Source organism: Apteryx mantelli, chromosome 14, assembly GCF_036417845.1.
Source record: "Apteryx mantelli isolate bAptMan1 chromosome 14, bAptMan1.hap1, whole genome shotgun sequence".
Lineage (NCBI taxonomy): Eukaryota > Metazoa > Chordata > Aves > Apterygiformes > Apterygidae > Apteryx > Apteryx mantelli.
Window position 1 is genome coordinate 11767737 of NC_089991.1, and position 27284 is coordinate 11795020.

Below are 27284 nucleotides of genomic sequence, written 5' to 3' on the forward strand. Positions count from 1 at the left end.
CAAAGCTTTCTCACTGTGATACCTGGCTTTATTTGGCCTTCATATTATGGACCAAATTGGATTTCTCTGGTTCTGGATAACCTGTGCGACAGTGATGTACATTGTGATTTATTGCTGCAAGTGCTTAAAATGCCTCCCACCAAATTTGTGGTGACCTTACCACACTATTAAAACCTGAAGTAAATAAGTGCACTGAGTAAAGGTTAACAACACACCAAATAAAACAAACGGCAAACAGAGGGGATGGGACCCACTCGCTCACGTTGCTGGCACAACCCCAGGGCCCGGAGGGGAGCAAGCGTCACCGAGACGGTAGAGATAAGCGATGAGTTTCAACTCCAGAGCCGCGTAACCCACCAAGTGCAGCAGCCGTGTCCCCTCTGCAGGGACACGCTTTCACCTCTGCGAGCCCCTGGATGAGGCCCCGCGAAGCAAGCCACGACCGCAGGCGCGCAGCGAGAGGCCGGCGGCACCGGGGCCCGCAGCGCTCCCTCCCCGCTCTGCTCGGGAGCGAGCGCCCAGGTTCCAGGCCCCAGACAGCACTGCAGCAGCGAGGAAGAGGAGCCTTTACAGAAGCGTTGAGGATCACCTGCATCGCAAGGAGGAAAACAGCTGGCAGCTTTCAAGACGGCCCTGAAAGGGACTGCACCATGTGTTTGCTGGTGTTGGCCGATCCCCCGTCCTAAGCAGCGAGACATGCTGCCGTTTCCCCGTCCATCCCACGATGCTCAAGCCAACGAGCCCCGCCAGGGCTGTGAAAACCTGGGTATCCCGGAGATCTCTTCCCTGCTCCCCAAACAGGATCCCCGAGCAGCACGTTTCCAGTATCCAGGGCTGCAGGGAATCGGATTCCTCCAGCTGGGAAAACCAAGGAGCTGGATCGCTTACCCACCAGCGGCAAGAGACAGAGCTCTCTCCTTCTGGAGTAGACTTAAGGCACCGAGTAACAAGTCAGGCAGCAATAGGAAAGTTATTATCACCACCATTTTCAGCGCATCAGTTAGTACCCATTTCCAGAGAGAATATTAAGGAGACTAACTTCTTAAGGAATAGCTCTGCTTCCTCAAAAAGATCCTTTAAAGAAACAAGCCTTCCACCATGGTCCGAAGGCCAAGTCAGCAGGGACAAGTCCAGCCCAGAGTTTTAAATGAGGGATGAGGCTTCCATCTCTATGTTTTTCCTACAATAACATTTTATGTTATTTTTATAGGTGGCCATGCCTAGATCAGGCCTCCTGCTACTGTTTCTTGCTGAGATTTATGAATTACCAAATACCAGAATAAAATCTTAGTAACAGGAAGTAGAGAAGCCCTTGGAGAAACATGAATAACATGCAAACAAACCCTGATAGTGACTCAGAGAAAGCAAAAGGATCATTTAGACCACTGTCTAAAACAGATTCCTTGCTGTTTCGTATAGAGAGAGATTCTCATCTCCAGGAACTCATCATCACAACCATAGACAAACACTGAAGTTTGGGCAACTTGGAGCAGCAGAACTTCCCCAAAAGGCAGAACTTGCTCAAACAAAGAGGGAGAGAACAAAAAAAAAAGGGGGGGGGGGGCAGAAATACTCCAGTTGCAAGTAATAGCCCAGCATGTCTGCCTGTATTCATGCAATGACTTGTTACCACATCCAGGACTCCACAAAGAAAAGGCAGTCAGATCAGGTCTTGTTTCCACAACTGACTTTATTCTAAAGTGAGACAACTGGATAATAACATTGTCCCTTTCAAATGGGACACGAAGTGACAGAAAGTGTCTTTTTTCAATCACTATCTCACATAATCCAATGTAAAAACTCCTTCCTTTCCCTGACAGCACAGAGAAGAGCAAATACACTATCCTTGATTTTTCATTATATAGCCTCAAGAAAGTGTTCAAAGTCTACAGACAAAAAAAAAATCTGAACAAGTGCTGAAGCACTGTTTATTAGTTTGGCCTCTGTATTCAGCCTGATCAGTAAAGGTCTTCTGTTCCAAAATAAACATTCACCTGACATTTCAGGTAAGTACTAAGTTCTGAAAGTTCTCCCCAAATCTAAAATTGTTTGAATATAAGGTTTCCTACTCCATACGGTGTTTTCCTCTGATGTATCAGTGAAGGCAATGGAGAATCAGGTCATTAGAGTCTGTTTCAGTACTCATTCTAACAGCAGTTGTGATAATAAATTCATTATTTTCATAATTGCCCCATTATAATTTAGTAATAGGTTCACATTAATTCCAGAAATCTTAATACAATGCATTATCCAAACAAAATAAGAAACAATTAAAATTAAATTAATCAAAAATCCTACTTATGAGGCATTACCCAAACAAAATAAGGAACACGTAGCATGAAATTTATCTAAAATCCTATTTAAAAAAATGATGACTTTGAGGTCAAGAAATTTATTTTGCTTAGATGTATGTAATGCAATTGCTTTATTCTTCCGTATTTTTGAAGGAAGATCAGATAGCCAGGCGCCAAACTAGGCTTTGTCAGTGCCATGAGCCTAGAGGCCAGGCAGCCATGGAGGCACTGGAACAAGCCCCAGGACCCTGCATTTCCCAAAGGCCAGTCCCAGACCCCAACATCCAGCTACCCGCCCCTCATCCAACCTGTCAGCCTCCCAAATATTCTCTGCTATTATGCCCACACCAGTCACTCACTTTTGCCAGGGCAGCCAGGACATCCCACGAGGCTCCTTTGCAGACTCCCACCGCTCCAAGCCTCCCAGCCCAGAAGCTCCCTCTCCTCCATCTAAAGGAAGCACCACCACCAGCACCTTCCCCCCGGGAGCCCACAAGCCCTCCCAGCACCTCCTGTGTAATCATGACTCTCACCTGCACTGCTTCCCACCCCAGGTGCCCACAGTCTCCTCACTGCCTGGGGCACCACTTGGCCAACCTAGCCCAGTTGCAGCCCCTGCTCACAAATACCTTCGCAGGTTTGGCATGGATACCAATTATACAGGACCAAAGTATTTCAATGAAAAAAGGCTTTTAAACAAGAGGCACATGATGTGCCTGTCTGTTTTGTCAAGTGTTTGTGCATCTTCCTTGCAGAAATCACAGCAGGTCAAAGATTGTTATTTGTTCCCTAAAGCTCCTGAGATCTTTGTAGCACAATCTATTATCTTGATTCGTAAACTGTTTTATTCTTTGCTGCTTCAGGAAGCACATTGCTAAGTCCTACCCTTGACTGATCTTTCGAATTTCCCTCCAGTAGGCTGTAGTCACTTTTAAATTAAAACCACCTTGGGTTTTTTGTTTTGTTTTAAGCATGCATTGAGCTGGTCTTGCTGGAGAGGTATATTTTCTCTGTGGCAACAGAACTTATTGTATTAAGGCAAAACAGCTGTATAACAAATACAGTGGTAACCCTAATATGTTTCTATAGTATGTCTCAATAACCAGGTCATATACAGTACTTAGAAAAAATGCTATAGAACAGATTCTTATCTGCCATGTTGTTCATCCAGGAGGGGAACTAGGTCCTAACAGTATCACTGAACATTAACAACTTGATCTCAGTGTCCGGTTTTACATTTGAGGGTATATGTCCCTGTTCAGAAACAAATTAAAGCAAACACTTAACGCTACCCTTGTCAGTTATCCCCTGTCTCTGCCTTCCTGAAATGAGTCATTAACTGCATTTCATCAGTTCCAAAATCCTCAAATTCAGCTACAAAAATGGAACCCCTTTGATCTTAGATTGCCACTAATTCATAATTGATAACCCAGACTGGAAGGAAGGGAAAAGCTTCGTCCCCATTAGCTGTTCCATTTAATATGCTCTGGTGCTTCAATTATGCAAAACCCAACTCTCAGGGTCTGACTGAAATCCAAAATGTGAGTCAATGGGGGAAAGAGAAAAACCCAGATTGAATTATTCCAGCTGTAAATCCTTGTAATAGCATAGATGTCATGAGAGTGATATCCAACACCGAACAATTCTGTTTGTTTTCTGAGCTGTTGCTTTGCGGAATTCCCAAGGCATCCATTAATGACTTCAGAGAGCTCAGCAGAGAAGGACTCATTCTCCCTCACTTATATTTTTTGATCAGGTCATTATGCTGCTTGCTGTAATGACCCTTTTTGGCCCAAGGCACTAAAAGCCTTGGAGTAATATATGACCTGGTAGGCAAATGAGTGAGAAGGAATAATTAACGCAAGTCATTTTGTCCTTTACTTTGGGGAAGACAAACTGTCACTTCTTCTTGAAGAGGTTTAAATTATAAATGTTAAGAATGTGAGTGAAGCAAAGAAAACAGTAATGTGCAAACATCACTGGGCCAAAAAATGTTTTTCTACCAGGAGTCTCTGACAAAAGCAGGACTACACAGCAGGGAACTCTGCTAAAATGGCACATATGCCTGTGTCACCTCAGATGAATTCCCAGCACTCAAAAACACATATATGACAGTACCTGTGTTCTGTCACCCAGCAGGCTGTTGTGCTTAAAGAAGAGTCATTTGACTTTCATTTCTCTTGGACAAAACTATACAACCATACGACAAACTCCCAAAAAGCAGAGGGAAATTAAAGAATGCAATTGCACAGGTGACATTCAAACAAGGGGAACTGATTTTAAGCACTAGACATCCCACTTCAGTCAGCTGGATTACCTGTTCAGGACACTTGGGTTTGATCATTCTCCAGAATTCACCCACATTAGCACAAACAGAAAAAATTAAGTTTTATTTCCTACTGACATATGTCAAGATACTGGTGGACTTCAGGGTCTAGGAAAATGTAAACTCCAGCTGAAGGTTTTCCTGGAATAGGACAATGATAAGGTCTCTTTTCTGGAGGTCATCACAGCTTTTTCTTTTTCAGGTGCTCTACCCAGTCACCAATTTTCTAGGAACTTCATTCACTTTCAGACTTGTCCTCATCTGTCAAACTTGGTCCACAGATTCCAACATCACTGGGGAGACTGGGGAACATACAAACAGAGGGCAAATTGTATAAGCTTCCTTTCTGTAGTAAACTATGCTAAAAAAAAAAATGCACCAAAACTTCACATCCTCTCTTCTCTTTTTCTGTTTTTTTAATGGTGAGCTTCTCATAGTGGCAGAGTAAAGCCAAGTTGTAAAGGCAAGTGGAGGAAGCACATCTTCACACGGCACTCAGCGCCAGCATATGTCAAAGCCACATGAACCTTCTTGCACTTTCTGTTACATTTTAAGGGTTAAGCCGTTAACCCCTCGTGTCTCTTGGTCAGCAGATCGGGGCCTTAGGTCCAGGGCCAGTTCTTCCCTTCCACTTTGCCCCTTCTGCACTGCTGCATGTTCTCCTGTTGTTTTTATTTTTCACAGACAGCTGGCAAAGAAAAACAACCCTGTACCTCACAGACATTTTAATAATTCATATTCAACTTCAGTTACTGAAAGTTTAATAAACGAGTACTTATTAGAATACAATCATTTCCTCTTAGAGCGGACAGTTTTTAGGAATGAAATCACAATAATTACCTCTAGGAATATGTATGAATAACGAACATCCAGCTCTTTTGTTTTTGTTGTTTGGTTCATTTTCATGAAAGCCTTCCCCACTGTTCCCCTTGCCTTTGTTTCAGCAAAGATTCTGCTTTTAATTGGACTGAATATTCAGTTGGGTTCAGATCAGAATTTGTATGTAGAAAGCTATACATAGCAACCAGCTCATCCTGGAGTCCATTAAAAATAACAAGAGGGACTGAAATGAGATTATTTCAAGAGCTCTCTTGCATTCACAGGAAAACAGATTTATTGCACTTCCACAGAAGCTCTCTCAGGTAAGGTGGAATATGCAGGAGATGGAGGCGATAGCATCGAGTCCTCCTGGCTCTACCTGTTGTCCACAAAGCGGAACCATGTGAATTTCCAAGCTAATTTCAGAGCAGAAAAATGGCCTGCTGTGCACTGATAGCCTGCTATCCACTTACACTCTATCTGAGACTGATTTCACTTACAGCACAGTGACACCACAGCATTGTCCATTTCTTCAGCCTCCTTCCTTGAGCCCTCTCTTGGGACACTTTACAATCCCACATGAACTCAATTTAGCACTAAATCAAAACAGTGGAGAATGCAGCAGCCTGTACAAAACTAAAATAAACTAATAAACTAGACGTCTTAAAGTGGCAACTACAGTAAACTCATCTGCAGGAGCTAGGAAAGCAGGTTGAAAAGCTGACTTAAATCTCCAGAGCAGATAAGCCTAGTGGGCCCAGAGCTGTACCCCAGCAGGGGTTTGACCGCATCCCTACCACCCTTCCCAGCCAGCACAGCCGCCCTCACACGGGGCACCACTGAAACCGTGCAGGGCTCCCTGCATAAAGAGCAGCGCGTTGCCTGCCCACTTGGAGGTTGCCTGCCTGTCTTCTCCCTTGATTCCCACCACTCCCCGGGGCACGCATCCTGTGCCAGGCGCAGGATGAATACAGTACATGTCCACAGCTCTGCTGTGCTCCCTGCTGTATCCGCTACCCGGCGAACCCACCGAGACCCATTTACACGCTGTGGGAGTGAAGCAGCCCTCGGGTACCCCTCTCCCTACCCTGACCCCCGGCTTTCCCGTGCAAACCTGATGCTTGTCTCCTTCCCAGCCTGAGAGCTCTTCCTGGGCAAGAATTTACACTGCTGACAAACAATATTTTCCAGGTGACATCTGAATATTAAATGAGGCTGGAGAACAAACGATCATTGGTTTTGCAAGATTGCCTAGATATCCCAATGAGCAGAGAGGCCCATTGGGAGACTCTGGGAACATCCAGCCCCTTGCTACTGCATGCAGATATGTCACCTCACCCTGGCAGAGAATGTGAGCTTTTTGCTCTAGCTCATTTTGGGTATTCGTCCCCCTCCCAGTGAACGGTTGTCTCAGAGTCTCACTCTTCTAAAGATCAGGCATTTCCTTCACTTGGCTAAATAAATTTGGCCACCACCAGATTATACTCATTCATTCTTGTGAAAACATCATTCTCCAGCTTAACTAGGTCTTCTCATTTTTCTTTGTATGCTATGTGCTGTAAGAAATGCAGGAAGCAGTCACATTTATTTTTACCCTCTCATTAGGTTTCCTACAGCATATATCTGAGGACCTAACTGGACAGAACTGACTTAGAACGAGAGAGGAAAATGGTGGGCAGGAGGATGACTGACTGGATCACAGACATTTAATGGGTCAGTGGCAAAGTTGGTCTCCTGACCCTGGCTGACCCCCGCTTTCTACAAAGTTTTGCTGTCTCTCTTCTCCAGACACAGTCTGGAGATTATCAAAACAGGCAAAAATCTAAGTCAGCAAAACCAGACTAGCAACTGCTCCAAACCAATTATCGCTGCGGCTGACAAGAGGCTCTTGGTAAACAGCCTTTCCGTATTGACTGAATTCAGTCCAAGCTGAAAAATTAATACCAGAGAGAAACCAAATCTGTATCTAAACATTTTAACCACTCCACTCCCCACTGGGTAAATGCAGTAGACCCTGAGGCCTCGAGATGAGCTTGGGCAGAAAAAAGACCAAAAGTTTTCATTCTAGGTGAGGTTTTGTTATTATTTCTCTCATTGAAAAAGGAGCATCTTTTGTGAAAAGCATCTTCCCTGCATTCCCACTCACAGCAAGAAAATGGAAAAGTGACCTGGAGACTTCAGGATCTTCTTCCAGCACTTGGCAGGGGGAGCTTTCCAGTAAGAAAAAAAGACCTTAAAGAGATAGGTGAATTGTTTTGTGGGGACATGGATTCTGGAATTATTTAGAGAGACAAGGACATGGCAGGAGGACAATTTTGACTTTCTCAAGAGGGAAAAATATTATCTTTGCAAGTCATATGCACATATCCTGAGGCTGTGGCTGAATTTTTGAAGAACAAGACCTCCACTGAGCTTTGCCTTGCTGGTTGCCCTGTAGTGACCTTGTACAGAATTCCCCAAAAAGGCCTTGGAGTAGTTATCTCCAAAGGCACAGGCATCACCTTCTTGTCCCCCATGGCAGTGATGTGCCTCCTCCGAGACAGTCTGCCTTCCCAGAAAGGATGAATGTTTAGCTCCAGCACTGTGAACAAAGGCCAGGGTGAAGCAGCAGCACGTTCTCCTTTGGCTGGCAAAGCGCGGCCTTTCAACCTGCTCCTCACAACAGTACATCAGTGCATAGGCAGCTACAGTTCTTGGTGGAAGGTCTGTGTTCAGAGAGGCTCTCATTAGTGGCCAAACGAAACAGGATAAATCTATAGTGATTTTGAGAGCGTATTTTGCTGACCATCATGCACCCTAAAGGGTTGAAAGTCTGTTGATCCCAAAAGCTTTGGGCCACTAAACAGAAGTTATGAGAGCCAAGGGGGTTTTCTCTGAAGTCTGATTCTAGTTGCTTACAACTTCCAGCTCTCAAAGGAAACCAGGTGAAGCTTGGCTCCCTGTACTTGCAGGTCTTACATTTGCACCATACCAAAAGAACTGGAACTCACATTAATTCCTCTGCACCACACAGACTTCATGTAAGAATTAATCACTGTAAAGCTCAGTGAGATCTTCTGGTGAAGATCTACTTTACAGAAGTAAAGTACCATTTCTTCTTAGACATTCCACATTTCAAGTTTATAGTTATAAGCATTATGAGAATTGAAATGAACTGAACATTAGCGTGGCTCAAATCTGTAGCAGATCCTCAGCTGATACAAATTAACAAATTCCTAATTTACACCTTTTGCCAAGCTAGGAATGGAGTTTTGGCGGAGAAACATAACCAAGATATCTACAGTTAACTGAACAAGCTTCAGCTTCAGGGAGTTAAGGAGTCATTTATCTCCCTAGATTTTGATAGTCCTTGTTCCAGGTCTAGAAGAGGAAAGAAACTTTTATTTCAATATCCTAGAGTTTGTCCATCCTTCAAATGAACTTGAAAGCATTTTATAAGAGCCCTGTGAATTGTGGCTTCCAAATCATTTTCCCCCAGGGTATTGACATGGAAGTGCACTAGAAAAAAAACAAAAAAACAAAAAAATAATGACCATGTTTGGATCTAACCTATTTTGGAAATCCCTAGGATGCAGGGGAATTTGGACTGGCTACCCAGTTATGGCTGTGAAAAAAGCCATAGCTTCTTTTTAAGCTTATGTATGTACAGATCAAACAGACAGACTTCCAAGCGCTTTCATTTAACTTTGATGCCAAACTTTGATGTCTTCACCATTTACAGTCATCATTTTTATGTGCATTTAATATTATTTTTTAGCCCAAAATGCTACACATAAAAAGACCAACTTCATTTGAAATATGCAGCATTTTTGCTATTTGAAAACTCTGCATTTTTAATTTGTTTCTTATCAGTAGAGTACTTCTGGGGCAAAGAGAACATCAAGTTTTTAATGCTTTTCAGTTGATTTAAATTAATATTTTATGCTTGTATTCAAAAGAGCCGGCTAATAGAAGGGCTCTGACATTTTTCCACCCTCTCTTTTTCTCTGGCATGTATTATATGAAAAGCAATGGTTATTTCTCAAATGTTTGGTGCTTTATTCCATGATGAATACCCAAAAGATGACATTTCTACACAGTTTAATCCACTCAGATCATTGCTCAAAAGCCCAATATCCAAGCTGGGGAGAGAGAGGTACCCCAACCTCTCAAAATTAAGATTTAGCAGCTAATGTATCAATCCTTTGCTCTAGATGCAAATGCCTGCTTTTGTGTGGTTGAAAGCAAACAAATAAAGGGATAGGGTAGCATTCTTCTCCCTAGTCCTCTATTTCTGCCCAACTCTGTTCCAAGGAACACTGAAAGCCAGATATAAGAGTGAAGCTATTAATGAAAAGGGGCCAGAACGATTTCTATTGCATTTAACAACCACTTCATCACTGTCACTAGATGAAAGTGCTGCTTTGGATTCCATAGCTGACAACAGCGGTGAGGTGGAGGATAGTCTTCAGTTAGGAAACTATACCCCTCTCCTCTTCAAGCTGGTGGAGAAGGACAGTGTCTACAGTCAGCTTTTCATTGCTGCACACTCCAGCTAGCTGAAATCTGGCTAGGTTATAAACTGGTAGCAGTCTGGCACAGAAGGACGGAGCACAGTTTGTATTTATCATCACAGAATTATGGTCAGAGTGATGTCATGGTCATGTTGCTCATCATCAAGATTCTGTTTAAAAAGAAAATATTAGAGGACTGCTTAAAAAAGCTAGGAATCATTTCCAGGAGGCATCTGCTATCCAGAAACAGCTGTTTCCACTGCTGTACAGCTTAAACACTCGGATTGAACCTCCACAAGGCACTAAACAAAGAGTTATCCCAGGCTTCAGCAAACAAAACCAGCTTTTTCTAGTTGGGATTCCTGCCATGCTGCTCCTGTTTAGAGTGTAACAACCAACCTTTAGCTCAATCAAGAACATACCTTCAAGCAGAAAGAATTATCACTCTGTTCCTGGCATACCAACATACTGTTATAGCCTTAAACTTCCTGAGGGGCCTGACCGTTCTGAGAATTTAATGGACACACAAGCCTTCTGTGTTCCTCAGTTGAAACTGCCAGGGTCAACCAGGACTGGCTGTGCAAATGAATCAGCAGAAGGCCACCACCTTCTTACGCAAAGTCCTAAGAACAGAGAGCACTTCAGCAAGACAATTTTGGAAATGCTCTAGAAACATTAATTCTTCTATTTCTTCGGTTAAAAGGAAGTGGCTGAACAGCACAGATAGCCTGAGAGCTTGCATCTCCAGTGAATCCTATCCCTGCTACACTTATGAGGTCACAGACAAGATATACAAAGTCTGGAAAAAGAGTGAACTTGGAGGAGGAATGTAATTACATAGCTAAGGCCCACACAGCACTGAGAGAACACTGCAGTATTATCACTGCATCTTTACAGCAAGAATCCATCTATGCCATTACCCAAGACAACAGAATACAGAGGAGAAAGTTTTCCTCTCTAGGACAGATGAAGGAGGAGGAGAGCACTGAGAAGTAATCATTAGTAAAATAATTGGCTGCCTGCTTTGCACAGTTGCCACAAAATGTTTACGCTGTCAGTGCCACGAATGTGCTAGCCTGCCAAAATCACAGCTGTGCCAAGGAACTGTCTGCTGCTGGGGTTGCTGTTGCATTTCACCTTGTAGGTATATAAAGCACTCCTGGGTCATCAGTCCTGCTTCCCTGCTATCCCATGCACCACGTTATGAGAACTTATCAGCCTCCTTCTGAAACCTAGAATTCCTACATGATTTCTATTGGGAACAGATATAGCATCTTAAACCCAATTTTAAGAAATGAAAATATTATGCTGTCTCATAAATATCGGAAGTACTAAAAAAACTAGTAGCAAGTTGGAAGACTTGTGTGTCAGAGAACAAGAAAAAGAGCTATTGTTTTTTCCTGACATAGATAGAAAGAAATGTTAATATCTTACGTCCAGGGACAATGATGCTGAGTTTTCACGCTGTGTGAGAGTGGGGCAGAAATGTCTCTTGATGAAAGCATTTTGTTTGGTTTCCCCCCCATTTTCCAACTAACTTTAATGCAGGACTCCTCGAAGAAGCAAGGATGCTTTTGTTTCATATCAAAGCAGACGGACATAAATTCAGAAGAGACTCAAAAGGGGTTAATAGAGCACAGGCACTTATTGCAAAAATTTCATCAAGAAGTCTCACTTATCAGAGAGAAATCATATGAAAGAAGGATATGGTCTAGCAAGGAAAGACAAGCACTGCACAGTAACTTATTCATATGCTTTATGTGTAAAGAATGCTTCTTACAGCACAGTCCCGAAAGATGTTGCAGGCTCCCTGTGAGTTTGATGCTCTCAGTTCCAGTGGTGTTGAGCATACTCAGCACATTGCAGGATTTACCCCTAATGGCTATCTGATCCAAAAGCCAAACTATTAAATGAATAAAATCCCTGCATGCTAGATCAGGACATGAAAAGATTGCCTGCACTGCTGAGAGATTAAGACTATCGAATGAATAAATCTAGCATGTGATAGATAAAACAAATACCCATTAAAAATAAAAATCTCTCAACACTAGGAAGAGAAATGCATTCCCAGCACAGACCCTGAAAGCCTCCAAAAAGACAGACATACCCAGTATCAGAACAGATGGAGGAAAACAAAGTAATTGCTTTCCAAGCATCCACACCCACAAAGTAGTGAGCATAGCCCCCCCCCCAAAAAAAAAGACAGGTAAAAAAAGCAAAATAAAAATAAAAAGTATCCTTGAAACATCTAGGAATTGACAAGAACAGGTGGAAATCTGCTTTGAAAAGCAGCATACCAGAGACAATCCTAGAGGTTTGTAGCTACTTTCCCAATAGCTTAGTTGGTATTGTCTTGAGCTCCGACAGAAACTTGCATGGACTTTTGTGGCTAGAAGAGGTGTAACTACACCAGATTTTTGCCTCCTGATCTTGACTCCAGTCTGCCCTAGGTAAATCTGAATTCCACATCATTTTGTTCCCATCTTTAGCTGACTTCAGAAATCGCCTTCCCCCTCTAAAAACACTACGATTCTAGTTGTTTCCACACTCGTTTTGTTAGGTATATCTTAGTCAAGAAGGTGCCATTTGTCTTCTCTCATTCAAATGTCTGCAATCAAGTTTCTACATTTACCTAGGGCCATGGGCACACTCAGGATGAAACTTAGCAAGAGTGTTGTGTAAAATAAGTTGCTACCAATGGAGATCTCAGGAGGTTTCCCCGATCCATGAGAACATGGCAGATGAAACATAACATAACCATACCTGTGCTCTAGCTATCATAATGCAGCTTTTATACTACTATAATACAGTTCTATGGGGAAAATCATCTCTGGTGATTGAACCTTTCCAACTCAAGGTGCACTATCTCCAATTCAAGTCTTCTTCTCATAAGGACAATGTTCTTATGAGAAAAAGACTTCAACAGGTTTCAACTCAAGGCATCACTGTCACAACTAGTTGCTTCTGCCTGTGCCCTGAACTGAGAGGATATAAATCCATTCAGAAGGCCATTTACTATCTTGAGTAAAAACTTGAGCCCAGTCCTGCTGGGAGGACACCAGCTGCCCTTACCTAACTGAATAGATCTAACTCAAGACTGCCTTCCCTTGCCTGGGCAGGCTGGTCCTTGTTGTTTAAAGGCAGACCAACATTCAGAGTCACTGAACTAGTGACAGATTTCAGGCCTGAAAGAAAAACACAAAAAGACTTTTTAAGCCAGTGGAGAGAACCAGAGCCACAGCTAATGCCTGAAAGTTAAAGCCAGGTACGTCATACTAAAGCACATTCTTAAACAGAAAGCATTTAGTTGTTGAAGGGGGAGGGAGAAAAAAAAAAACCACACTACCAAAAAGTAGGTTCCCAGTCCTCCACTCTGTACCACCATGGGGTTCAGCTGCACCCCCTTTCTGGTGAAAGCTTTCCAGCCTTTTCTGATTTGTAGCCCTCAAAGTTTTCCAGTACATTTTACTCATAGTGGAATGAATCAGGGGAAACAATACTCCAGCATCCAGCAGGATCAGGCTTGTTATTAATGATTTAGGCAGGCATTTGTGGGGGTTTCTGGGTTTGTGCCAGCTCCACCTTCAGAGTTTTAGGATGCACATTGTGTGATGGGAAATAGGACTTCTGTGCACTCTCTCAAGCTGTTCCATTACACCTGATTTATAGCATGACACTATTTGTTCTAGCCCATAACCTTGAGCTTGTAAAATACACAGGGGAAAATTTACTAACTACTATGTTCATCTTAATGCACTATTGGGAATTTTAAGTGGGGAAAAAAGGCGGCAAGGAATTGGGGACATCTAAAAAAAGCTGGTTTTGAACAGCAATCCTTTAATGGCAGCATGCAGCGTGTCTCACAGTCCACTCTGTTTTCATGTAATTAAAGCTTTCATTTACATGTCCAGCATACAGTAAGGACCTGTTTGTCTTCCTCTGAAGGAGATAATCAATAGGGGAGATGTAGACACATTTCAATGCTTATTAGATGCATACGTTGACAGCGTTTACCACAGTAGCATGTACAAATGCCTTTATTCCACTCTTAGCTAGTCTAGGAGTTTGATAACAGAAGACACAAAACCATTTTGCCGCCTTTGTATTGGGAAGGAAAGCACAGAAGATTATCATCCACGCAACAGAACAATTTCCTGGTGGTAAAGGAGCCCTCAGTGCATACAGAAAAGGAACCAGAGCTGGAACACAGGCGCCAAAGGTGCTTACTGCAATTCTGATGAGTGAGCTGGAATGACCTGGGAGTTATGTGGACACCAGGTTGAGTGTGAGCCAACAACAGGCTCTCATCACAAAGCAAACTGCATACTTGGCTCCATTAGATGTGTGTCCAGCAGATCAATGGTATTTCTCTCCACACAGTGCTGGTGAAGCTGCACCTGGAACACGGAGCCTGGTTTTGGACCCCCCTCTGCAAAAGGGTATATGGAGAAACAAGAGAGGGTACAGCAGAAGGCCTAGAGCCCAGGATTTAGGAAGACTGGCGAGGAAGCTGGGCTTGCTTATCCTGGCAAAGAAGAAGTTGGAGCGATCTGATAACAGAAGAGTTACAAATGAGAGTCAACCACTTCTCACTAGTGCTGGGCAACAGAATAAGGGGCAACAAAGTACTGCTTTGGAGGTTCAGGCTGGCTTTAGAAAAAGTCTTTTTACTGGGACATTAGTGCAGCACTAGAACAGGCTACTAAAGAGGCAGCTGAATTTCCATCTTTGGAGGTTTCCAAGATTGTTAAAAACAAAGACACAGGTGACCTGATGTAACATTGGCAACGATCCCACTCCAAGCTGATTTAAAATAAAAATATTACATGAACATATAGTTTAAGCCTCCCTTTTTTTTGAGGGCAAAGTGAATTTAGGTTCACCTACCACAATTCATTCTACCACTCTACCAAACAAAACTTGGTAATTGTAGTACTTTGCAATACACAGAAGTAGTGCTCACAGATATAGCAACTATTCAGATGCTTTGCCCCACATCTTGTCATTAGTTGCAAGAATGCTCTGTTCTTGAAGAGTATTACATAGATGAGGAAATGAATCTGAAAATCTAATACTCTGAGGTGGATGCATAATTTGCCCAATGTAAAGTTGCACTCCCCTTGGCTTGTTCTCTTCAATGGCAGCCTGCCCTTTGTATCAGCATACAACTTCCTTGAAACAGAGTGTTGATGTTATAGAGCAAATATAAAATTAGCTCTGTATTTGCTGACTACTCCCAAGAGGTATCTTGTTCCTTACTTGAGCCTAAGCACTCAAGAAGTCAGTCCCTGGCAGCAGTTCCTGAAACTTTCTTCCCCTCCCATTCCTTTTAAGTTATTTTCCTTAGGTAATGCTCCAGCAAACAGTAAGTTGTGTAGTGGCTAGTGCCAAGTTGATTATTATTGCTATTATAGTCTCTTATTTTGTTTAATTAGTAACTATTTTAAATTACACAGCTGAAGTGCAGCTGGATAGATATCATTCAGCAATAAAGGCTTGTTCTTTAAAAAGCTAGAAATGGGGGTATTTTCAGCAGGCCTATAGATCATATGGCGAAGAATGTCACACTATTTACATGGTTCATTGAGGATATTGGGAGTAACCTTATCTCTCTTTAAAGGAGAAGTCTGTTTGCAAATGACTTTCCAACATCTCATCAGTGGGTTTTCATGGGAGTTGGCAGAAAGCAAACAGCAATTTCCATCGGTCCTTTGCTCCAGTGATTGAAGGATTTCCCAAGCATCTGCGCCATGCTGAGGTGGCAGCACTGTTATACAGCTCTATTTGTGCAGAGGTATTCAGAAGATTCAAGCTGCATGACCTTGGTCTAGTCAAGTTCATGCTAAGCTGCTAGCATCACCAAAATCAGCCTTTTGGTAACACTAGCACATGCTAGTTCATGCACAGTTTAAACACACATTGCAGAACGGGCCTGTGTGTGTTCATCCTAGACCTCCAAGAGGCATCCTAACACAGTCAAGCTTGCAACACTAAAGTCCAGTAAAAAACTGGCCAAGATCAGGGTCTCTAGCTGTCCACTCCTTGTTTGTCACTCAGATTTACCTTCTGTGTTTTTAAAAAGGCTGGTCATCACTTTACGTCTATATTGATGAGTCTTTCCTAAATCTATCTTTGATAAACCTTCTCCTCAGTAACTGCCCAGGAGTATAAGAAGGAAAACATACCCCAAAAGACTTCACATTGTCTGACAGAAATGCTTCATTTTCTCACTGTATACTTTAAAGTGCTTATGAACAGGTCCAACCGCAGGTTTTTCAAGTTTCCTTCAATTAAATCTCACATTGCTGAGCACAGCTCACAGTTCTGCTCTCTTCAGATTTCCCTGAAGCCTTACTACCTTCATGCATACTTGCTCCTTCTTCAATTCCTGTAACATCAGCGCATACATACACAAGTAGTGAGTTTACAGTGCCCCCAGACGTTACTAATAAAAATTAGCATCAAATAGCAGCCTAGTTGCCTCACCCCCTTCTCTCTGGTGACGGCTCATTTTAAAACATTCCTTTATTGGAAGTCACACTAATAACTGATCATCTACTAAAGACTTGTTGCAGTCAACACAGTTTTCTGTCTGGAACCATATCAAGCATTCAACTGAGGTGTAGATGAACTAATTACCAAAAAAGCACAGTACAGTTAAGAGTTTTATCTATATATAGAACTTGACAGCACAAAGCTTTATAACTAGATTTACTGAATTTTATTTATTCAGTCAAATCCCAGTACCAGTGCTCTGATGCACCTATCACTGAAACCACTTCAGACACTTATCCTACCGGTAAAAGGCAAGGAGAAAGGTAGTTCTCACTAAATCACCACTGTATTGTTTCAGCCAAGGCTGTAGAGCTCCCTTAGCCAATACCAAAAGGATCCACTACAGATAATCCATCTTTAAGAAGGGGAAAAAAAGGTACTAAGGAATAAGATGGGGACTGGAAAGGATTTCAAAGAGATGCTTCAGAAGGGTGTGTGAGCATTCTTAAAAGAGTTCACCCACCTTTTGAGGAAAAAAAACAAGAATGACAAGTCACAGCTCTAACGCAAACAGCGAGCCTTCTGACTGAAAGTTTTAAAAAGCCCAAGACTGACTGTTTTAAAGAAGTGTCAGGATTGCCTGCTGCATCATAAAGAAGCTAGAAAAGACACCAGTCACATTCCCATTTATCTCCCAGTTTGGGGATTCATGAGAGCAAAGCTACATAAATAAGGATACAACCTTGTCTGGAGGCATGGATCTGAAAGGACATCTACAGCACACAGGGCAGACAAGGACCGGGAAACAAAGTATCTGGAAGCCAGGTTTTACATGCTTAGATGTCGAGCGCTGTAAAGCTTGGATTATTCTTTGGTCTTTTCCTAGATCACTGACCCCCCCCAAAAAAAAGATTAAGTCATCTAAGTTTGCTACAACTTGGAAGAGACTCAGTACAACAAGAGAGTTTAAGGGCAGCCAGCAGAGCAAAGCACAGCTGTTAACCATAACACCAGAAAGAGAAACAGTTCTTCAAATAAGCATCAGGGACTACAGAGATAGTAGAGATTTATTAGGAACATACCTTTCAGAGAAAAGTTATTGAATCACGGCATTAATGCAAGTAATGTTTCTGTAAATGTACTGGAAAAAACAGAGTGGTACTGAGCTACAAATGTACTTCTCACTAACTTGATCATCCCCTAACACTGCCTAAGATCATGAAACCCTTCCTCATGAAACCCCAGCTGTATGCCACCTTCATTAGGCTAGCACAGATAAATTATTTCCTTACAGGAATTGTGCCTTTACCATCACTAAAGTACTGGCCAAAGTAAGCCCATGTAAGAGAAGCTACCATTAATAAATAGGTATGGTAAAAGACCCAAGTGAAGGAAGCAATCTATCCCCCATTCTAATGCTTGCAGAAGTGAAAAGAAAGGTCTAAATACCAGACATTTGCGTTAAAAAAGCAACTAACCACTCATTCTCTTTTCATGCTGATGTTCAGTCTCCAGAGTCTGGCTTGAAAACTTGACTGGGTGAAAAAGGATTACCCCTATCGACCTCAGTCTTTTTCTTTAGAGAAGTAATGATAAAAATGGATTGTTTTCAAGAGAAGTGTAAGCCCACAGTTTGTATATGCAACAAGACATTACCCATTAAATCCATGGAGCATTTTACTTGCCTCAACATTACAAAACCAATTTGTTCCAAAACAGTACAGAATAATTAGTTCACTCTTCACTAAGATAAGCTTTTCTCCATATTATACCTGTTATCCATACTGAGCTTCCACAGAGATCAGCCTGAACTCCATGCATGTAGCAGACTATTAATGCCATAGCAAAGATCAAGAAGGGGGTTTCAAAGTGCTGTAAGTTTTCACTGCCACTTTCTTCTGACAAACTAAACAATGCCATCTACTGACCCTGTCAAAACCTGAACTTAAAACAAGTTCTTCGTTCCCCACTCGCAGACACAATGTCTAAGAAGCACAATAGACGAGGTAAGGATAAAACATTATGGCCCAGAAACTGTAAACTGATGCCTGCTAATCTCAACTAAGACTCTGTTGCTAGTTTTGTTTTACCATTGTAACTAGTTTAAGATGCCAAATTTTAGAATTTTTACTGATCAGTCTCTATCTTGATGTGACTGTCAAGAACATGTTTGCATGCCCCAACCATACCTAACTGCATGAATTTGAGAACAACCAAAGTTTTCAATAAGCCTTGTAACTGCACTGTACGTTCTAGATTTGATAGTCCAGGGCAGAGTATTCAATACAGTGGTAACTCAGAAAAAGCAACATCTGTTGCTGCTTTTCCAAGATTTTTTTCCCCATACTTATGGCTGAGCAAGTAAGGAAAAAGGCTTATGCTCATTCTTGCATCATCCAGTTCCAGCAGCACCAAAAACATAACTAAAACATGACTTTAATTATTCTTTTATATAACCACGTTGTCAAAGGAGAAATACCTACAATGTCACAAGAGTTTGTCATAGTGTATTAGTAATTGTTCTATTCCGCAGCTGCTGCACATATTCCTTTGCTTGGTCAAAACCAGTCTTTAGTGGCTCTGGAGGAGGAGGAGGACCTTCCACCAACTTCACAAAGTAATGGCATCTGACGATTTTCATGATGCCAAACATGCCTTTGCCATGGTAACGGATCTGCTTCACATAGTGGCCTTTGCCTGTCAATGACTCAGCTGAAGGAAAAAGGGTGAAAAGACTGTTCAGTCTCAGTGTTCAATAGCAGATGTGTAGTAGCTTATTTTATCTTGTCAGTGTAATTTTCACGACTGCATATGAAAAGTTAAGTCCTTTCAGAACTCTTTCCCCCACCTTCCTGCTATTGCTTTTAGTAGATTACCACTATAGAGGAACTCATGAGTTGAATTACCACTCATCAGGAGCACCAAAAAGGTGAATTTAGAATGAGCACACATGAAAATAAATGTATGGTGAAAGACAAATCCAAAGGAAGCTACATTGGGAGCTTACTAGATTATATAGCTCTTTTAAAGATAGTATTAATTCCACTGCTTTTCTGTAGCTTGTCTCATGAATTCCCAGAGAAGTCTTGCAGAACTTTCCTTCCTTTCTTTCTCCCTCGACCGTATTCATCAAAGGTATTTTCACTATCTACACATCCAGCCCTGCACTAACAAATAAGTCTTCCTCATGGCAGAAGCCTAGAAGGCCCCAAAGAATTCTAATCAATTCTGCTCTACAATCCAGGTTACTTTAAGCTTATGAAGTGGATTTGATAACATTTACACCATATTTGGTAAAATGACAACCTTTTTCTTTGGCCCTGAAAACACCTACGAGTAAACATTTCTCTAACATTTTTCTAGGCAAAAAAGTGGTGTAGTTATTACAAGCTTATTCTGTGATCTGCAACAAAACCTTTTGTATATTAGGAAGTGGTCCACTGTCAATGTTCATTTATTTGTATACAATGTTTCTAACAGAAGTTAAAATTTCCAATTCCCCCTTTTCACCCATGGAAGTAGTATTAGCAACAAACAGTTTCCAGCTTCTGCGTTCACTGGTACCACTAAAAAGTAATACCAGTTTGCTTCTTCTTGTCCAGTCTTTTATACTCATGTCAATCTTCCTCTTTGGGACTTTTCATTTTCACATAGAGGGCAGAAAATCCATTCATATGAATGCATCTTATTAAAAATCACACATCTAGTAGATTCTAGAAGAACACCAGTCAGACACCAACTACAACAGACTGGTGGCTGAAGGCTCAACAGCCACATTAGATTCAGTTATGCAGCATGTAGGAAGAACATGCCTTTACTATTTTGCTAAAAGTTAGTTATTAAATACAAACTGTTCTGCAAATATTTGTGCTGATTCAAAGTAACAGGACCTAATTAAGGATAAAAAAGTTTTTGCAGAGTAAGATGACATTTCTCTGCACTAAAATAAACTATTTACCTATATATAAATTTGATTTGAATTCCACATTGTGATTTCTTACTGCCATTTCCTGAGCTTCTAACAGAACCTGTAACATAAGAAAAAGAAATACTGATGAGGAATTTAAACAATGCTGTTTCTTACCTTTCTGGATAAATGTGCAATTGCTTCCATTTTAAGTCAGTTAAAGTATTCTAAGAGGATCAAAATAAGCCAGCAAACTCTTTTCCAGGGATAATGTTAGAAACAGACTTATTTTTCATATGAGTATGTTCTCTGCACACACAGACGGAAGAGCTTCAGGACAATTTTATCACTTTTTGGGATGGAGAGAGAGTTGGGGAAGGGAAGATGGTTCTCACCAGCATTTGTCAGCCTTCTGTCCATGGACCATCATCAAATTGGACAGACTAGAAACAAATTCTAAGGTGGGCAAAATCAACTTATGCCACTCAGTATTTTGAGCTAACATATGATACCTCTTCGCCAGTATATTTATGCCAGAAATCAATGTTTGACCAAGCAGATGAGTAACCCTTTTGAGGCTAACAGCTGCAATTATGAAAACCTTTCATGTTTTTACAGAACTCAGTGCTTTCCCTAACGATATCCTACAACTCTCATGAATTTAAGAGCCAGAACACATTGTTGATGTAGCAACCATTAAGGACAAGGATTTTGCATTATTTATCATGACTAACGCCAAGTTATTGTTTGTTAAAGATAAGAGATTACCCATATGTGCTCTATTACCTTTATGAGTTAAAACATGGATACACAGAGGTCACTCATGCTGGATAAGTCACAGGAGTAAGTGATTGCTACAAGAATGAAGACTTAGTTTAAACATGTTCCTAATGGGTTTAGTAGAAAAAATTCCAAACTGCTGGCAACAGATACCAATTTAAAAGTTTCCTTAAAAACTGGAGCTTTAGAGAATACTGCTGCATACCTCTTTGATCACCTTTGCTCCCTTTTTATCATTGAATTCCAACTGAGCTAGAGCCTGGTCAATGGACATTCCTTTTATCTGCAATTACAAAGGGTTAAAGTTAATTTTGTGATTACAAGTATTTCCCTTCTCCAATTCAGAAAACAATATTGTAATTAATTTGCCATTATAAAAAGTAAAAAAAAAATTTCAGTTTCCCTAATTACTAATTTCTTCAGTGCAATCTCTTATACACAGAGATATAGAATGACTAATCATTAACATTTATCTTCCTAAAGATAAACACAACCCACTACCATTCTTCAAAGTTCCCCTTGCCATCTACTGCTAGGCAGAAATCAACATGAAAATTCTTTAAGGTATATAATCTGCATACGATCCTGTGTACATGTTGGAGAACATATTAGGATAAAGCAGTTAAACCAAGCTGCACACAACTATGGCCTGCATAAGCACATGCTATTCCCCAGGATCCTGTTATGAAGATGCTGATTAGACTGCGATTGAACTACTAGGCTGTTGTTATGGCAAATACACCAAACATTTTACACTCTAACAATACACTGCAAGAGTAGTTTTTGCTTACCAGTTTTGCCAAATACCACATCTTATCCTTGCTATATTTTATTTCACGCCGACAGTGATATATTTCCTAGATGTAAAAAAAAAAATAAATAAGATTTTAAAAAGTAATTTTGCTGTGAACATAAGCATTCATTTTTTTGCTCTGTAACATATTTTTTTTTCCAGGAATGAAATAAGCATGACTTTCCCTATTATACCTTGAACATACCAAGTCAGACATGCCTTTGACATTTTAAAGTGAAAGCATTAAAGTAGTGCACACAATGAATTTTTTATACAATCTTATGAGAATAATTAAGTTAGAAATAAGAGTCCCCAAAAAGCAGAGTCAGAACGTTTTTCATTTTTTCCTTCTCTCTGCCTCAAAGTGGTCTAAAACTCATTTGTCCACTCAGAAAAAAGTTACTCTCATATGAAGTCAACTTACTGGTTACTGACAAGGTGGGAAGGGCTTAAAGAGTGTCTCCAAAGAGCCATCTAACATCACTATTGTGCCAAAAAGGACTAAAAGCAGCTAGTAAAATTTAACAGCAATAAATTTGAAAGACATGACTTTTTTTTTTATGAATAAGAAAAAGATTTAATAAGTAACTTGGTTGATAGCTGCATTTTCATAAGCATTGCACTAGTCAGCATATACAGCATATATCTGTAGATTCTAGGCCATTATATTGACAGAAGTGATAAATGTTCATGTTCCACAGAAGTATGTGGCTAAAAGGACCTTTTCTTCTGTGATGCAAATTCTGTATTTTGCTGAGCAGTATCCTCCTAGCAGAAGACACAAGATAACACTTTCCAAAGTAGCAAATTTGCAAAAATGGAAGTCCAAAATATCACCTCTCAAGAAAAAGTAAGGAGATACTGAGGAGCTCACCTAAAAATTCTCCCAGTTTGTGGTGTAGAGAAAGAACCACAGATTATCCCCTTCATTGACAAAACACACAATGCTTATTTTAAGAGTTCTGCATGAAAACTAAAGTTTGCTATTGTTTGCATTTAACTGTACTTTCCAGCCATAAAATGGCCAGGAAGAGAAGGACAGGGAAAAAACATGCATGAACTTGCAGTTATCAAAAAATAATCTTATTTGTCATGACTATATTAAGAGTTGACTGTTATTTAAGCTGACTTTTCCAAAAGTTACTTTGATTGACCAACAGAAGAGGGCTACATTGAGGGTACAGGTAACAAAAGGATATTAGATTCTTCCCTTCAATTCATGCCTTAGTAAATGCAAATTATGCAACAGTCTGAAGAAAGAACCCCACTGTACAGTATTTATATACTGGTTTCCTGAGGGAAAGGAATTTCTGCAATCAGAAACCATGTCTGATTCATGTGTCCCTCTCTGATAACTTTAGAATCTCTCAGTCCATATCAAACAAATCCAAGAGAACACAACAAGCAACCAGTAAGACAGGAGAGCGCCTATGAATATCACTGCTAAGAGGAAGGCCACATCAAGAGGTCACACCTTATTAGGCCTCAGAAAATCTACAGGAACAGAAATCAGGGAAAAGCACACATGCTCTACTGCATCTATACCAAACATGCACCATTAGTTCCACTGCTTAAAGTGGAATTCTAGCTTTGTGCACAGAAGCAAAAGTAGTCATTCTTCTCTAGTTACATACTATTAGCACGAATAGGACATCAATACACTGCTACTTCCTGGTAACTGTGACAGTGTGCTCCTTTCCCCTCCCCCCCACTGATGTGCTCTCTCCCCCTCAACCTGACCTCCCTGTAAACAGCACGGATGTAGGGGCTAGTCGAGCATGCGCCAACTAAGGCCTGTCTAGCATGCAAATATGACTATGAGTCAACCATCTCCCCCCCCCCATAAACAGGGGGCAGCCCAGAGCTCATTGAGCTCTCCTGCACAGCAGCGGGCTGCACTGCAGAACCTCCTCTTGAGCAGGGACACCCCTCAAGGTCACTCCTCGAGGAGGAGAGATTCCTCACTGGCAACAGATCCTCAGTAAGTGATTAATAGCACGCTGAACTTTTGCGAACTTCGCGAAACTTTGCTGAGTTATATCTCCAATTAATTGCACACATAATTCCTTAGACATAAACAGCTGACCAAGTCTGGGACTAAGACTGGATCCAGCCGCACCTAGGCTTCTCTCTGAAGGAGTTTAAAAAGCAAGGGGGTCCAGTCTGAACCTCATGACTCAACGGGAGGGTCTCCGTTGCGCACGCATCTGACCCTGTCCTTCATGCAGTAAATAACTGAGTGAACCTTGCCAATCAAACCTTGTTAAATCATTCTTATTCACGACTGAACTTTGTTAAGTCTCCATCTTACTGCAATAAACGTAGTGCTGCTTCCCTCTTACGAGTGAACTGCATCACTCCTTTCATGACAGTAACTTCTACCTCTTTGTAGTTCAGACTTCTACAACCAGAGGATGATATCTTTGCAATATGCATCACACATTTGGTAGGTGATCAGCTGAAGAGCAACTTGAATTTCCAACAAAATTTAGAGGTGGGAAACATCCAAAGTGAAGATAACTTCTCTTGTTTTTACAACATAAATACACTAGACTAAAATCTTAAACAACAAATAAGCTATTAAATTAGTGCCCCGTGGAGTGATCTTGAGACAGTGGCATTGTATTCTGAAATTATCACATATAGACAGGTAACAAAATTTATAGGTGCATTCTTACAGCTGGTCTACGAGGTTCTCCAGGCAGCTGTGGAGGATAAACAATCCTGTTCTTTCTCTCCCACTTTCCAAGTTTCTCCAGAGATGTGCTTGTGTGGATGCATGACAGAGGGAAAACACTACCAGACGCTAACAACCTGCAAGAGAAGACCACAATCTTCGGTGCTGAATACAAAAATTCTTTGTCCCTGTCCAATTTATCTGGATAGTTGTGAACTTACTTGTCTTGATAAAGAGAATGTTTGACACACTTGACAACTCACAAAATGAAACTGTTTGAGCCTTTATACTTTATATTGAAAGGACTTCTGCTGTTGGACATTTAAGTTTTACCTACAAAATTTTTGTAGTAATAATTTTTAGCTTTTCAAGGGACTGACTACCAAAGTATCAGAAGAGTATATACATTCATCCTGTCTGAAATTTGAAAGGAAAGTTATTTTAAAACTACTTTAAAAACAATGAAATAGGATAGCTGATAGTGAAAAACTACTTCTGTGGTTTTCAGTCAGTTCCCTTACCTCAGAAATTCAGAAAGACTAGGCTACATTTTGCCCCCTGCAGGCTAGATAAAGTGATGCTGGGCAGTCAGTCATAGCTGTAAGCTACAATAAATAGGAGTCAAGAAGAGGAAAACATGAAGCTTGAAAGGAAGAGGTAACAAACCAGAGTGTCTTCTCCATTTTGGCTTGTCAAAGACCTAATACATTCTATTAGAATGCAACATCAAATGCCTTAGAAGCAGAAAAACAACTCTAGAAATTGGGATAATTAATTATCGCAATCAAAACTAACTTGAGCTTTCTAAATGTCTATTCCAGACTTAATTAAAACAACATATACTTTGCTAATTACTAGTTTTCCCCCCTCCTTTCAACTTGAGAAAGGAATAGAACGAGGAACTCTACTTCACTTTGCTTGCTGAGACCAGAATGTTTTCGTGTTGAAAAACTGCTAATAAGGGAAACAGTTGTCAGAGTTGAATCCCCCCCTGCCCCGGACCATACATTACAGCAGCAAGACATTTAGCCCTAAACATTTCAGTATGACACAAGCTATTTCAGAAGCACCATTTCAGCGTCAGTCTCCTTTTCTCACGGACAAAAGTATCAGAGCAAGTAAACAAATTCTCTTTAAAAAGCTGTATTTTCACACTCTTCTTGGCATACAAGATCCTTGTAACTGAAGTTACTAAAGCAAGCAACTACTCAATGCCGTTCTTTTTCTGAATCGGTAGATGTTGGGGGCAGGGAATTAACAACTGCTTTTTAAGTATTTAGAACGCTTTACTGAAGCCATCCCTATATTAGGTATTCTCATAGACTATCTGAATAACTGAAAGTGAGAAATACAACATGTAGACCAAACAGAAGAAAGCCTTTTCTCCAGAGTCCAGATTCTGCTAGCAGCCTTCCTGATATAACTACAAAATAATAAACAAATGAACTTCAAAAATATTGTATTATTTGTCTGAATAAGTTAAATCAAGTGAAACAATAAAAGCTACCAGTCAAGGATCATATGAATAAGCCCATACATCCAAATGAATCTCAAAGACATACCAATTTATCCTTATCCTTTCATTAATCTCTAACCAGAAAGAATCTAGATAAGTTCAAGATCAGATACTGGGAGTTTTACAAAGTCTAAGGCTTGAAGAGCTTTATGTTGGTTGCCAAACTCTGCATCAAAGCAATTTTAAAACTTCAAGGACTTAAGAGCTTGAAATTTAAGGCAACCTAACCTCATGTTGAGAGCAGCTCTATTTATAATACCTTTAGGAGACTGAAGGTGACGCAGACCGAAAGTCAAAGGAGACAGTGACAAACAACAAAAGTATTTACATTACATACAGGAAAGCAAGGGGAGAAGGAAAGAAAAAAAAAAGCAGCTTTACTGAAGGAATTGTGCATAAGAAGTAAGCAAGAAACATCGAAGAACTGATTAAAACACAAATGAACAGCATGTAACTTAGTTCGACCACAGGGCAGTAGGCAAAGCACAAGCAATATCAGCATGTTTCCTCTTCCTTCAGAAACCCGGCTCTCTCTCGTTTACCTCCACAGGCTTTAGCAGAGACCACAGCTCTGCACTTTGAAAATCCGCATCACCAGCCTTTCTTCTGAAGTTGGGATGAGGCCAGCAGCGCCCCGTGTTCCCCAAGCTCACCCTCCCCAGCAGTACAGAGGGAGCGGGGAGCTCAGCAGCTGCGGTACAGACCGCTGGGGAGCGCGGAGGGCAGCAAGGGGATGATCCAGCACCGCTCTGGGCCGAAGACGGGAAGAACGAGAGGAGCCACGCGGGCAAGGCCAGAGCGCAGAGACGCCCCATCGTGCCGCAATGCCCGGGCGCGCAGAGAGGCGCTGCCGACACACGGAGCGACGCGGTCTCCCCTCCCCTCCCCTCCGCGCCCGCGCTCGCCGGGCCGGGCCCCGGGCGCCTCCCGCGTTGGGCCCCCGGAGCCCCACAGGCCGCGGCGCCGGAGAGACGGGCCGCACTCACCTCTCCGGGCGCGCCCAGCCGAGGAGGCCCCGCGCCCAGGCACAACCTGCAAGGGAGAAGCGAGGTGAGCCGAGGAGCGGCGGGACCGGCCCGGCCCGGCCGCCGCTCCCGGCCCCTCACGCTCACCCGCCCCGGCCGCCCGCCGCGCCGCCATCTTCCCTGCCGCGCTTTACGGCAGGCGCTCGCGGCGCACGCGCG

General features: G+C 41.6%; 1 protein-coding gene across 3 annotated transcripts; it reads right to left on the bottom strand.

The window, feature by feature from the left end:
* Positions 1-1672: 1672 nt before the first annotated feature.
* MRPL22 (mitochondrial ribosomal protein L22) lies at positions 1673-27255 on the bottom strand. 3 transcript variants are annotated; one of them, XM_067305109.1, is made up of 8 exons: positions 27213-27255; positions 27087-27132; positions 24586-24721; positions 21906-21971; positions 21320-21397; positions 20386-20455; positions 18911-19139; positions 1673-4922 (listed from the first exon to the last, which is right to left on the bottom strand). In XM_067305109.1, exons 1-7 carry the CDS (start codon positions 27238-27240, stop codon positions 18928-18930), a joined length of 636 nt encoding a protein of 211 aa, XP_067161210.1. In that variant the 5' UTR covers positions 27241-27255; the 3' UTR covers positions 1673-4922; positions 18911-18927. The 3 variants fall into 3 exon arrangements, with proteins under 3 accessions (XP_067161210.1, XP_067161211.1, XP_067161209.1); XM_067305110.1 differs by lacking the exon at positions 1673-4922 and adding an exon at positions 5365-8937; XM_067305108.1 differs by lacking the exon at positions 1673-4922 and having other exon boundaries at positions 17477-19139.
* Between the last annotated feature and the right edge of the window lie 29 nt (positions 27256-27284).

Coding starts and splice junctions, on each gene's coding strand:
- MRPL22 (XM_067305109.1), bottom strand. CDS start 27,240: ATGGCGGCGCGGCGGGCGGCCGGGGCGG. Junction 24,722..27,086: donor GGCTGGGCGCGCCCGGAGAG/GTGAGTGCGGCC, acceptor CTTCTCTTGCAG/GTTGTTAGCGTCTGGTAGTG. Junction 19,140..20,385: donor CAAATCAAATTTATATATAG/GTAAATAGTTTA, acceptor TTTTTCCTTCAG/CTGAGTCATTGACAGGCAAA.